Below are 13,857 nucleotides of genomic sequence, written 5' to 3'. Positions count from 1 at the left end.
CAGGAAACAAAGGGGCCCCCTTCAGGGTTGATCTTAGTTGTTTTTTTGTTTTGTTTTGTTTTTTTATTGCGTTGCTACTCAAATATAAAGAAACATAAAATTAGGTATGAAGTCCTTATGATCATGGCTCGTTTACAGTTATGAAACCAAAACAAATTTACAAATTAATTACAAGGAGAACTACAAAAGCAATAACATTCAAATTAACATCATTAATTTCATGCGAGAGATGATGATGTTTTGCTGAAACTGGATCATTGCTCGCCACATGGCTCTGGTACCAACTGCTGTGGCACAGGGGGTTTCGAAATGGGGGAGGCCTGTCTGCAGGCTTCTAAGCCAGGAATCCACTGAGCCCAGGGCATCCTCATATTCATCACATTTCTTCGTCTTCCTAATTTTCGACAAGAGTGTTCTGTCCGTAGAGCTGGGCTTTTATCTTGCTGCTCTGACTTGCACTGAAATTCCTTCTTCCCTCAAATGAATCCCTCCTTAACTGAGTCTTAATGCCCTGGGATGGAACTCATTGGCCCATCATGAAGTCAATGTTGGCTCCTGATCAAACCAACCGAGGCCAGGAGACAAGATCCAGTGGTGCTAAGATGATGGCTGCCTCAGCATTCAGAAGGATGGGGAGGGGGGGTTGCAATACAGAGCTGGACACCAACTTCAGAGAGTAATATGCCACGGAGAAGTCCTACATTTTTACTCTAGAACTAATGCCACGGGAATTCTGATGCATGGCCATTAGGAGACATGCATGAGGATCTTCGCTGAAGCCTTGTTTGTGGGGGCAGGGTGTTGGAGATGACCTGGTTCCCGTTGCTGGGAAGGCAGTTCACAGCAGATATGCACCATGGTCTACTGTGTGACAGAATCAATGGAAGTCCACGCATCAGTGGAAGTCCTGCTCACCAACAAATGAGACAAAAGCCATTTGAGGGCCAATGATAATGATGTCCCTGAACATTAATGCTTAATGAGTGTTTACATCACCAATCTGTGCCCAAGGTAAAAAAGAAGAAAAAAAAAAAAAAAAAAAAGAAGGGAAAGAAGAGAAGAAGAGGAAGAAGGAGGAGGTAAGAAGGAAGAAAGCGTTCTGGATACTCCAAGTATCTGCCACACATACAAATTACAGAGATTCTTTCTAAAATCGTATTTCACAGAACAAGAAAAAGTATTTTCAAAGTTTCCATTAGCAATTCTGGCTTTAAAAGGCAACAGGAATATTGTTTGAACCCTAATTAGGAACAGCTATTTGCTGTAAAAGATGTAGCCTGACTGAGAAGAAGGTACCATGGATGGATAAAGATTGGGAGAGTGTCAAACTTTTCAGATTAAAACACTTTTTCTTGATGAATAAAAATTACATTTAAATCCCCCCCCCACCCCCATAAAAAGAACAGCTATCTGGACTTTAGCAGTGCCTATCAAAAGCCTGCCTAACTTCCCACAAATCTACATCTTAAAAAGTAACCCAGCTCTTACTCTTTGATGTGTCCAAATGCAAGTCTACCAACCCTGATTTGAACATAATGAACATGAAGCTATTGTTTATTGCATAATAAGTTCACACACGGCTTTATCTTTTCAAACCAGAATAGGCTGTGCTATTTCAGTTACATCTGAGAGAGACGCGCTAGTCATGATTCATGAAAACATTTCATTAACTGATGGTAGATCTTGTCGCTTCAGTGGGGGGGGGGGGGGGGGGGGGAGAGACTGAGACGTGCACTCCTGACCTGAAAATCCTTCCGTACAGATGGAGTGACATACCAAGTGTCACAACGGGTGGCTAGTAAGAGATGCTAAAAAAGTGACATTTCTTTCTAACCAGACATCAAACACATATTCAATAAGGAAATGACGTCCATAGTCATCTTGGGATCGATGAAAATCTTTTAAGACTTTGCAGAGAAGTTTTAAAAATAATGGCTTTGTGTACACAAGAATCACCACTGGTTGATACTTAATGCCAAGGCATAAAAATAAGCTTGTTATGGTTTGGCACTGAATCGAGGTTTCAGCTTAAATTAAATCATAGCGATAAGGTCCCTATTCTCAATATGCAAATAAATTGTATGACATCTTTCAGCCGCATGCAACAGCTACTGTCTTAAAACTATCTTCTGTGAGGTCCCATACGAGGTAAAGTCCCCATTTATGTAACTATCTGTCATATTATTCACGGTATAAATAGTTTGCTTCAATATCTATGTGCTGTTCCAATGTCCCAGTTCCTTGCAATTAGGCGGAACCAGTTTTTCTGGTCAAAAGGCTGTGAGTAGGAGTGATGAGAGTCACATCTGATCTAAGGAACTTAAGACCTGTTGTATGGAGCTCACCTGTGAGTCGTTCCAGCGTCTGTCAGCCTGGGTCTCTGAGAAACCATGACGGGCAAGCTCCTCACTGGGTAAGGAAGGTGGATGAGAAAGAAACCCCTGTTCTGTTAAGACACCGAGATATGAGGGATATTTGATTATTGCAGCATAACCTGGTCTATACTAATATTCAATTTGAATGGCTTAATTAACAAATAACCTAATTTATCCCATCTTGGGAGAAACAAAATTTAAAAGATAACTGGCATTGGAAAGTTAAGCGACAATTTTTTAAAAAATACAGAAGAGGGGGCCCTGAGTGGCCCAGTTGGTTCAGCATCCATCTCTTGATTTCGACTCAGGTCATGATCTCACAGTTCATGGGTTTGAGCCCTGCATGAGACTCCTCACTGACAGTAAGGAGCCTGCTTGGGATTCTCTCTCTCTCTCTCTCTCTCTCTCTGCCCCTCCTTTGCGCTCTCTCTCTCTCTCTCTCTCACTCTCAAAAATAAATAAGTTTTAAATTTTAAATAATACAGAAGAAAAAATTCTTGAGGTGACTAAATGAACTGTGAGTGAGTAAGGGCTCCAAGTTCAAAAGAGGTGTCACTGGGCTGCAGGGCTGGAGTAAGATTAATAAAATAAGCTGGGCTTTAAGCTAAGCCTTGTCATTTAGGCCAAATTTGGAGAGGCTGGAGCAAGAATGTGAGTAAGGATCTGCAGTTAAGCGTGGACCTTCAGGGGTCCCTCGGTGGTTCAGTAGGTTGAGCATCTGACTTCGGCTCAAGTCATGATATTATGGTTCATGAGCTCGAGCCCTGTGTTGGGCTCTGTGCTGACAGCTCAGAGCCTGGAGCCTGCTTCAGATTCTGTGTTTCCCTCTCTCTGCCTCTCCCCCACTCATACTCTGTCTCTCTCTCTCCCTCAAAACTAATTAAACATTAAAAAAATTAAGAAAAAAAAACAACTGACCTGCAGTAGTCCAAAGAGAGTGGAAAGAGAGCTTCTGTTAGAAGAATAAGTGGAAATAGTGTTTGAAGATATTTTAATATCATAATGTGAAGCCCACTGAAAACTGAGCTAAGGATTTTGTACTTATATTAAAGGCAACAGAGAATATTTGGCTTTTCAAATATTAAGCTGAAAACAGAGAGAGTGAGAGAGAGAAGCTAGATACTTTTCCTATTTCAATGGTAAGTGAAATTTAGGAGCTTAAACTGACATTAACGTTCAGGGCAGATGTGAGTACTGGTCTGGACTCCCACCCAGAAGTTGGGAGAAGGTTCCCTGGGGTTATGGTAATGAAAATAGAAGGCAAGACAAGACATGAAAGTCATCATGAAGAATCTATAGATATTAGTGACTTAGCAGATGCAAGAAGAAGGGTGACTATCAAGTCATTCATTCATTCATTCATTCATTCATTTATTCATCATCAAATACATAGTCAGTACCCCCCACAAGCCAGACACTATTCCTTGGAGGGAATGTGGGGTTTACGGGACAATTTAATGAGAAATATGATAGCATTCTTTTATACTGATAGGCGTGGTCTACTAGAGGAGGAACTTTGACAGCACAAGAGTAAGAAGAAATAATTACAGCAGAAAACTCCTTGAATAGGTAGAAGGCAATAGGATCCAGAGAACTACTGGAGGTCGTGTGAAAGAAGACAATTTTATCTTATAATTTGAGGGATTATTTCAGTTTTATTTGTTTCCTGTGTCAAGTTAATAGTGGAGTCTCTGAATGTTATCTCTACTTTCTATTTTTGACTAAGCTGAATTTGTATCTATGCTTCTTGTTGGCAACTATGATGAAAAAATTTAATATTTTAAATGCTTTAGAATGCCTGTTTTAGAATAGTGGTGGGGAGATGATGTGGGAGAGTGAAGAACACTTTTCAGGGATATCAACGTCCTTTGATTGGTGATATACAGAAATTGGATGATTGATCTAGTTGTCTAGTGGAGTGCTTCCAAGGAAGCCAAAACATTGCTTTACACATACCACACCACCTTAAAAAACCTCAGTCACTGTCAGTATGTAATGATTTTGTTTTAATTGTGAAACTCCTCAGTTTATCTGCGAATGCCTCTTCCAATCTTAGTTGTACAACTTCGGACATATTCCAATTTCCTCATTTGTAAGATGGGGGTAGTAATACTTCCCTGACCAAAGGTAGGTGCTCACCGAATGCAATATTAGGCGAGCTGTTATCGACTTATAGGACATTCATTCCAACTCCTTCCCATTGGGGAGAAACCATGTTGTTTTGATAGTACTAATTCTATTTCTAGCTCTCTTTCTCTTTTAGGAAGAAAGCATCTGGAAGTCACCTTGAATCCATAAGGGGAGTCAATCTTAAGATAAAGCTGAGAAAGACCGAAGAGAGGTAGGAAGGAACCAGATCTATGATGACACGTTTGAGTTACTAGGATCAAGCCAACATTTAAGTCAGTTATAAGAATTAATTTTCATTGTTTTAGCCCATATGAGTTGGATTTTCTATTACCTATGTCTTGAGGGAAATAAAGAAACAAGTACAGACTCAAAGTATAGAGTAAGATTTTGTCATTTACCAACAGCTGAATGCCAGAGGGCAGGAGGAAGCCTTCTCCAGGCAGACCCAAGGAGACCATTACCCTCTATTTCCTTGACTGGCTGTTAGATTAGAAGTCTATATTCACAATATGGCGGGAGGTGAGTAGTGGTGAAGGGCAATAGGTTTTTTCGGTCATAGTAACTCCTAAGAATAGCTCGTTATGGCAAAGGGTCATAACATAGCAAAGTGTGTGATTTTGAATAGAAGGCAATCAACTTGGAGAGCTCGTTATACAATGCTGATGAACACCCTGGGCAAAGGAATCACAATTCTGTCCAAGAAGTTTAACACCCAAGGCTCTTCGTGTGTTCAGGCTTTAAACTTTTCTCAAACTATGTGATGCCTAACTCTGTCTGTTACGGGGATGATAATAACAATAAAAGGTTCTAATTGATACACAGAATAAAGTCCAAACTCTTTCATCCATCTTCCCTGTGACAGCCACTGGGAAGGATGCTGGGGGAAAATAATGAGCAAGATGAGAATGTCTCTGTTCTCATGGAGCTTACGCTGCAGTGGAAGACACAGACATTTACATTCAAAGACTTACAAATCCAGGAATCATACACACAAACAAAATATCAGATCAGTGGGAGAGCTATAAAGGAAAGACATATGCTGTGATAGCACCTAAGTGGTGAATGACGGCCCTAATGTTCCCTGACACACTCTCCTATGAGTGGTGGTAGTGGCTTGTTACCCATGCTTTGTCTCTTATCCTTCACCAACTATTTGAGTAACTTGTCACTGATGATTTCATTAACTGTTAACGTCATTATTGGATTGTCAGTAGGAACCTTCATGTCAATCATGAGTAAGTCAATTTAACTACCTGTGAGCAACTCTTCTTTTTTCCCCTTGAGAGGGTTAATGTCTAATAGCACTTGGTTAATTTTTACTTATTCAGTGGTTAAAATATGGAAGTATTGGTAAGCGATGAAGAAACAGGCCTACTTATGCAAAATCAGAGAAGACGTAAACTGATACAACCAGTTTCAAGGACTATTTGGCAATAGCAAAATTATGTGTGTATATAAACTTCAAATGTATATTTTGTAACACAAAATTTCCATTTCTAGGACACTCCCCTACACAAATATTGGTGGGTATACACAAAGGTTCTTGTATACAGGTGCACATTGTATCATTGCCTTCGGCAGCTAGGTATTAAGCACAACTGAAATGCCCATCTATATAGAAACAGGTAATTTATAGAACATCTATATGACAAAATACTGTGTAGTTTTTAAAAAGAATGACGATTTTTGTAGAGGGATCTAGATCTCCATGGAATATTGGGTAAGAAAAGCAAATCACAGAACTATATCTTGTGAGTTTTCATTTTTGTAAAAAGTAACTAGAAGCATGTTTATCTGTGCATGTATAGATGTAAGAAAGACCCGTGAAGATAACAGCTACCTCTAGGATGGGAGGATGTTAAGGGAACCTTAATTTTTCACTGCAACCTTCAGATGTTTTACATTACTACTAAAAGATTTCTTTAAAGACTGGAAAACAATAGTTACTTGCTTAACCATGTTCTGGGGGTTCTGGAGGCTCTAGCCAGCATAATAAAAAAAATTTAAAGCAATTTAAAGCAATAATTTAAAAAAAATTAAATTTAAATTTTATTTTAATTAATTAAATTTAAATTTTAATTTTAGAAAAAAATTTAAAGCAATTTAAAGCAATAATATACAAACATTAAAAAAGAAGGCAAAGACCTGTACATTTGTTTTTGTAGTTTTTTTTTTTTTTAACGTTTATTTATTTTTGAGACAGAGAGAGACAGAGCATGAACGGGGGAGGGTCAGAGAGAGGGAGACACAGAATCTGAAACACCTCCAGACTCTGAGCTGTCAGCACAGAGCCTGACGCGGGGCTTGAACTCACGGACCGCGAGATCATGACCTGAGCCGAAGTCAGCCGCTTAACCGACTGAGCCACCCAGGCGCCCCAAAGACCTGTACATTTGTGATAAAATGAACAGCAATTGGCAATTTTAAATGGAATCAATGGGAAAATAGTTCAATGGTAGCCACTTACTAAACAACCCCCCACACACGTAAGTAAACCATGAGTATGCATATATGCACACATAATCACATTATGCATATAATCATATATGCACACATACTTTATATATGCATATATACTCATACATATAATCATATACGCACGCATACATGCATGCATAATCACACACTAATGCAAAACTTTTAAAATCTATTGGCCAGAAGAGGAAGGAAGAGAGGTGGAACCAGGCTTGCCAATCCTGCCCAATACACCCGAAACCACACTGAAAAGTCAGTAAATCCCTGAAAAGTCTCACAAATGTCTCCAGATCTAGAGAGAAGGAAACAGTATCATAAATTTTTTTTTTTTTTTTTTTTGACTGAAGAATTCCTACAACACCTGCTGGGATGAAATTGGCAGATGTGGAGCAGACATGGGAGGACATGGGACAATGCTAATCCTCAGCCTAATACATAGTAGGGGAAAGTCCTAAATCTGAAACATGGTTTTTTAATAGCATAATGATGCTGAATGGTTAGCATCATTACTTTTCTGAATTCCAGAGAACAATTTTCTAAAACAATGTATGTTGAGACAAGGACATATTTATAGAAAAGCTAACAATTCTTTAAGGGTTCACTGCAGTTCCTTTGTTCTATTATATTCAGGTAAAATTTGTTAGTGTCAGGCGTTGTGCGGGGTGAAGATAGGAGTTAGAGTCAAAAAGAATTTTTGCAGTTTAAGGCTTTATTGGGAACTAAGGTTCCGGGCGAGGTTCCGTGACTCAAGGAGGGAGTCAGGAAAATTGCGCCCGGGTATGGTGGGATAGGGTTTTTAAGCTGTAGCAGTTCCGGGTTTAGGCTCGGGTGGGTCTTTCTCTCGTGCCATGTTGTGCTGTCGCTCGGTAATTGGTTGACCTTCAGTTCGTTCTGGAGGGCCGCTCCGGGCTTTCCCTTGGATTGTGCTGGCGCTCGATGATTGGTTTACCTTCAGTTTGTTCCGGCGCGCTGGCGAGAGGGCCATCCCCTTCTAGGGACATCCTAACATTCCAACCTCTTATTGGTGATAATGGGCGACGGATCTGATCTGGCTGCTTCCTGTGGTGTAAGGGCGATGCCATAGTATGTGGGGTCTGAGGTTGGAATGCGGGAATAGGGACGGACCACCATCTGATGAAATGCGACCTGGGAAACTTCATGAATTCGTTTCCGTACGAAACGGAGAAAACAAGGTAAGAACATATTATACAGATAGCAACTAGTGGGGTGACTATGGGGAGGAGCCAAGTTAACAGGGGTGATTGCCACCAGGTTAGAGGGTCTGAGGATCCTGGGCGGGTAGATAGAGTTTTTTGGATTTCCTTTAGGTGTTCTATATTGGTTTCAACTAAGCCTGATTCATTGAGGTAGTAGCAACATTCTTCCCTCAGGAACAGGCATGTTCCCCCTTTTTCTGCTGTTAGGAGATCTAGGGCTCGTCGGTTTTGTAGAGTGACCTGTGATAGGGAGTTGATCTTCCGTTGTAAGGCAGATAGGGAGGTTGCTGAGGCTTCTATTGCGATTTGGAGCCTGACGGGTCCCTGGAGGAGGTAATGGAGTGTGCAAGAGAGCCGGTCCCAACCCCGACGGCCAATAGGGACGTGGCTAGGGGTAGTCCGACCATTAGTGGGAGGAAAACGGCTCGTTTTTGGAGACGGAATTCGAGGAGTTGATGGAGTTCTTCCTGTCCGTATAGGGTGAGTTGGGGGATATGGTGACTGGGAGACAGATAAAAGCATTTTGGGGCATTTGTTTATAAGCTGTGCCATTACACCAATAGAATCCCCCTGGGGGAGGGTGGTGGCTAGGCATAGGCAGGGGGGAGGGGCAAGTTGGGGAGGCATGAGAGAAGTAGCATATGGGGTGAGACGTGTTGCTTTGAGGGGTCTCAGTGAGGATGGGAATCTGTAGAGAGATTTGACTTCTGGGGTGGTTGATGGAGTTAGTGGTGTTGGGAAAGGGGGTGGGTAATGGGACGGCTATTACTGGATCCCGCTGAAGGGATGCACAAAGAAAGCAGTGTGACAGGTTGGTTAAGCCTGAGTGGTTAAGCAGGATCACTCCTTGTCTGATTAATGTAAGCCATGAGAAGGGATGTTGTGCAGGGGGGGTCTGTAGTTGTGTGTTGAGCTGGTCTTCTTGGTCCGTGATTACTTGGGTAAGATCTTTAAGGTTGGAGAGGGAAGGAGACATAGAGGGCTCATAGGTTCGATAGATGGTTAAAGAGGAGATGGGGTTAGAGAAATGGCAGTTCTGATACAGTTTGCCCTTTATTCCGATTTGCCAGCGGGTATCCCATGGATCAGGGACAGTAAGGGTAAAGTTACCATTTTGTAAGCAGAAGCGGACTGTCCTTGGTCCTGTGAAGCAGTGTAGATTGAGCCAGTGTATGTTACAATAGTGATAGGGGCATCCTCCATATTGGTTGGGGGAGGTTTGGGAGCATATTTTGTCGGTTCGGTCATATAAAAAGCAAATGGTGGGAGTAATCCGCGTAGAGGCTTGGAGGGTGTTGAAAGAGGGGAATTTAAAGGTGACTTGATTTAGGCACCCAACAATGGGGCAAGGGGTAGAGGATATGATAGAGGTGTGTCCATTAAAAGTTTTGGATAGGTAAAAAAACCCACCTATAGGAGGGTTGTGAGGGCATAAGGGGGATGATATGAACAAGGAGTAACAAGGGAAGTATCATCATGATATATAAGTATGGTTAGTAAAAAGGTAAAGAAGGAGATTTCGACGGGGAGAAATTGGAGAGTTCCCTGAAGCCAACAGTCGGAGACCCACGAGAGAAATAAGGGGAGGGTGATGGGGTCGGATGAGTGGGAGAGTTGTAGCTCGTGTAATATTGTGAGTGCGAAGGTGGAAAACCGAGGGGAAGGGTCCGTCATGAAGGGGCCTGTCGGGTTAGAGGGTGAGGGGGCCGGTTGGTTGGGAGGTCCACGACTCTTCTGGTACAGGGGGTAAAGGGGGGGGCCCGTTTGAGGTCGGAGGTGTGAACCCATGGGGTGTGGCCCAATAATTTAGCAGCCGTGGGGGTTGTGAGTATGACTGTGTAGGGACCCTCCCGCCAGGGGGGGCAAGGGTTGGTTTTTGTCTTACTCGAAGGAGCACTGAGTCTCCTGGGTTTACAGGTAGTGAGGGAGAGGAGAGATCGATGGGAGCTGGTAGAGTGAGGTCAGCGTACTGGCGAATCAGGTGTCGGAGCAGGCTGAGGTAAGGGAGATAGGCAGCCAAAGGAGGAGGATCTTTTGGTAGGGGTTGGGGTAACAGAAAGGGTCTCCCGTATAGGAGTTCAAATGGGCTGAAGCCTGTGGGTCCTCGGGGAGTGGCTCGGAGTTAGGTGAGTGCTATAGGCAGGAGTTGAGGCCAAGAGAGCCGAGTCTCTATGGGGAGTTTAGTGAGATGGTCTTTTATGAGGCCATTGACCCTTTCAACCTTACCCGAGGACTGGGGGTGGTGTGGTATGTGGAGTTTCCAAGTAATACCCAAAGCTTTGGAGACCTGTTGGGTGACTGCTGAGATGAAAGCGGGCCCGTTGTCAGACTGTATCCTTCTCGGTAGACCAAAGCGGGGAATGATATCCTTGAGTGGGATCTCAGCCACTGTGGAGGCCCCTTCAGATGAGGTGCGGAAGGCTTCTATCCACCCTGTAAAGGTGTCAATTATAGTAAAGAGATACCATAATTTTTTGTGTTTTGGCATGTGAGTGAAATCTAGTTGCCAGTCTTCCCCCGGGAGATGGCCCCGCATCTGATGAGTGGGACCTGGGCGCCTCATTCTCCCTTGGGGACTGACTGCAGCGCATGTGGTGCATTGTTCGTGTGTTTTGGCCATCAGCTGTCGTAGGTGAGGGTGGTACATAATGGGCTCAAGGAAGCGGAAGGTGGCCTCCGGCCCAATGTGTAGGGTTTTGTGGATTTTTGTTAGTAGGGAAGGGACTAGACTATTTGGGAGGGCCAGTCGGGGGCCCAGCATGATCCAGCCTGCGTTGGTGTAGGCATCGGGATGGGCCATGTATTGTTTTTGTTCATCTGGAGTATAATCGGGAGTTGTATCTTCGGTGAGGATGCCCATAGGAACTGGGTCGAGAGAGAGAGCTGTTTGTCTGGCAGTGTTGTCTGCCTTGTGAATTCCTATAGCTATCTCTGTGGTTATCTCTATAGCTATCTCTATAGCTATCTCTGATGGCCCTTGCAGTGGACAATGGCCACTTCCTGTGGGAGTTTGAGGGCCTCAAGGGGTTTCGCCATGAGTGGCCCGTTGATGATGGGGGTACCCTTCGTTGTGAGGAATCCTCTTTCTTCCCATAAGTGGGAGTGGGTGTGTGCAATAAGGAAAGCGTATTTTGAGTCTGTGTATATTGTGACCCTTTTGTTTCTGGACAATTGGGGAGCCCTAATGAGGGCTGTGAGTTCAGCCTTCTGGGATGTGGTTCCTGTGGGTAGTGTCTGGGTCTCTAGAGTTTGGTTTAATGTAACTACAGCGTACGCTGCTCGTCGGTGGCCCTTGCAGTCAACTAGTGAGCTGCCATCTACAAATAGAGTGAGATCAGGGGAAGTGAGGGGAAGGTCCTTTAAGTTAGATGGAGGTTTGGAGAGAATATCTATAAGTTCAGTGCAGGAGTGGAAGGGTGGCTGTGAAGTGTCTTTGGGGTTGATTTGTGGAAGTAGCGTGGCAGGATTGAGTCTGGGGGAGAGTTGGAGAGATATTTCAGGATTTTCAATAAAGAGCAGATGGAACAATTGTACGCGTGATGGGGAGAGGTGTGCCAGGGCCTTATGTGTAAGGAGATCTGATAGACGGTGTGATGAAAGTACCATTAGGGGGCAGTGTAGGGTGAGTTTGAGTGTGTCTTGGGTTAGAGTGGCTGCTGCTGCAAGTGCTCTGAGGCAGGGTTGCCACCCCCTGATGGTAGGGTCCAGTTGTTTAGAAAGGTAGACGACAGCTTGTAACTTAGGGCCACACGGTTGGGTTAGGAGCCCTGTTGCAATTCCAGCCCTCTCATCTGTATATAAGAGTTAAGGCTTTGAAATATTAGGGAGGGAAAGGACCGGTTGAGTGACTAGAGATGTGACCAGCCGTTGGAAGGCCCTTGCGACTGATCCCGGGCTGGAGAGTGGGCCTTGGGGGGTTTCTTTGGCTGCTTTGTATAGGGGAGCTGCGTGTACAGCAAAGTTAGGGATCCAGTGTCAGAAGAAGCCTACTAGACCCAGGAAGGAGAGGATTTCATCTGCATTGGTAGGTGGGGACAGGGTCTGGAGGGCTTGGAGGCCATCTTGGGTTAGGGCCTTGGTAGTAGGTGTGAGTGAGACTCCCAGGAATGTGACTGCATGAGTACAGATTTGGGCTTTGTGTGGGGAGACTCGATACCCCAGGTTAGCCAGGAAATTTAGGATTTGGACTGTATCTTGTTTGGTGTGGTCGAAAGAGGTTCCACATAATAGAAGGTCATCTACGTACTATAGTAGAGTACAGTGACTGGAGAGTGGGGCTTTGAGGACATCCTTGGCCAAGGCCTGCCCAAAGAGATGGGGACTATCATGAAATCCTTGGGGAAGTACCGTCCATGTGAGATGGCAGGCCAGAGAAGTGACTGGATCTTGCCATGTGAAGGCGAAGAGGAATTGGGATTCAGGATGTAAGGGAATGGTGAAAAAGGCATCTTTGAGATCAAGCATTGTAAAATGGGTCGTGGATGGGGGGATTTGGGAGAGGAGGGTATATGGGTTGGGCACTACTGGATGGATGGGAATTACAGCTTCATTGCTTATTCGGAGGTCTTGAACTAGTCTATATGAGCCATTTGGCTTTTTTACAGGCAAGATTGGGGTGTTGCAGGGGGAATGACATGGGATTAGGAGGCCCTCCTTGAGTAGGCGATCGATGATGGGCTTCAGGCCTAGTCGGTGGGTGTGGGAGATTGAGTATTGGGGTCTAGACGGGATTTGTGATGGATTTTTGAGTCTAATGAGGACAGGTTGGTGATGGGTGGCGATTGTTGGGGTGGATGTATCCCATAGGATTGGGTCTATTGGGAGGTCTGGGTGTGGGTTAAGGCTGTGGTCTGTGTCGTCCGTGATAACAGCCAGTAGGAGATGAGTGGGGGAGGGAGAGGAGCAAATAGCTGGTAAATGTATAGAGGCTCCTAATTTACCGAGGATGTCTCGGCCCAACAGGGGGATGGGGCAGGAGGGGATGACTAGGAAGGAGTGGGAGAAGTGGAGGCCATCCAGGCAGCAGGTGAGTACCGGTGTGCATGGGGGAATGGAGGGGGTGCCATTTATGCCCATGAATGAAACAGAGGATGGTGTGGTGGGGCCGGAATAGCTCGGCCGGACGGAATAGGTAGCCCCCGTGCCCAAGAGAAAGGAGATGGACTTACCCGCTACCTGGAGTTTTACCCTGGGCTCCGCGTGGGTCACCGGAGTTAGAGTCTGGGCCTCGTCAGTTGTCGTCCTCCATCTCCAGCAGTTGGAAGGCAGAGTCCAATCCGGGTGAAGCCTCGTCACGTGGAGGCATTGCGAGTCTGTCGTCCCTTGGGTTAGGACGACCGGATTTCCAGTGGCCCATTTGTTGGCACAATGGGCATGGACTGGTAGGCTTTTTGGGATGGGGACACTGTCGAGACCAATGGCCTTCTTGGCCACATTTAAAACAAGGCCCCGGAGGGGGCCGTGGTCCAGAGGGCTTTACTGCGGCTGGCCTCAGGGCAGCTACCAAGGCTTGGGTTTGTAATTGTACCTTTTGTTGGAGACGGCCTGTCACTGTTGTTCTTGAGCTTCCTCTTGGCCATTAAAAACTTTAAAAGCCGTCTTTACCAGGTCAGCCATAGGGGTTTGAAGGCCGTCTTCGGCCCTTTTTAGTTTTCTTCGAA

General features: G+C 44.6%; 1 protein-coding gene across 1 annotated transcript; it reads right to left on the bottom strand.

The window, feature by feature from the left end:
* Positions 1-7,718: 7,718 nt before the first annotated feature.
* On the bottom strand, positions 7,719-13,437 carry LOC122204081. Its single transcript, XM_042911266.1, has 2 exons — positions 13,366-13,437; positions 7,719-10,630 (listed from the first exon to the last, which is right to left on the bottom strand). Exon 2 carries the CDS (start codon positions 8,822-8,824, stop codon positions 7,862-7,864), a length of 963 nt encoding a protein of 320 aa, XP_042767200.1. The 5' UTR covers positions 8,825-10,630; positions 13,366-13,437; the 3' UTR covers positions 7,719-7,861.
* Between the last annotated feature and the right edge of the window lie 420 nt (positions 13,438-13,857).

The sequence above is a fragment of the Panthera leo genome, chromosome D3 (genome assembly GCF_018350215.1).
Source record: "Panthera leo isolate Ple1 chromosome D3, P.leo_Ple1_pat1.1, whole genome shotgun sequence".
Lineage (NCBI taxonomy): Eukaryota > Metazoa > Chordata > Mammalia > Carnivora > Felidae > Panthera > Panthera leo.
Note: the sequence above shows the minus strand (reverse complement) of the source record. Positions and strands in the feature narration are given on the sequence as shown.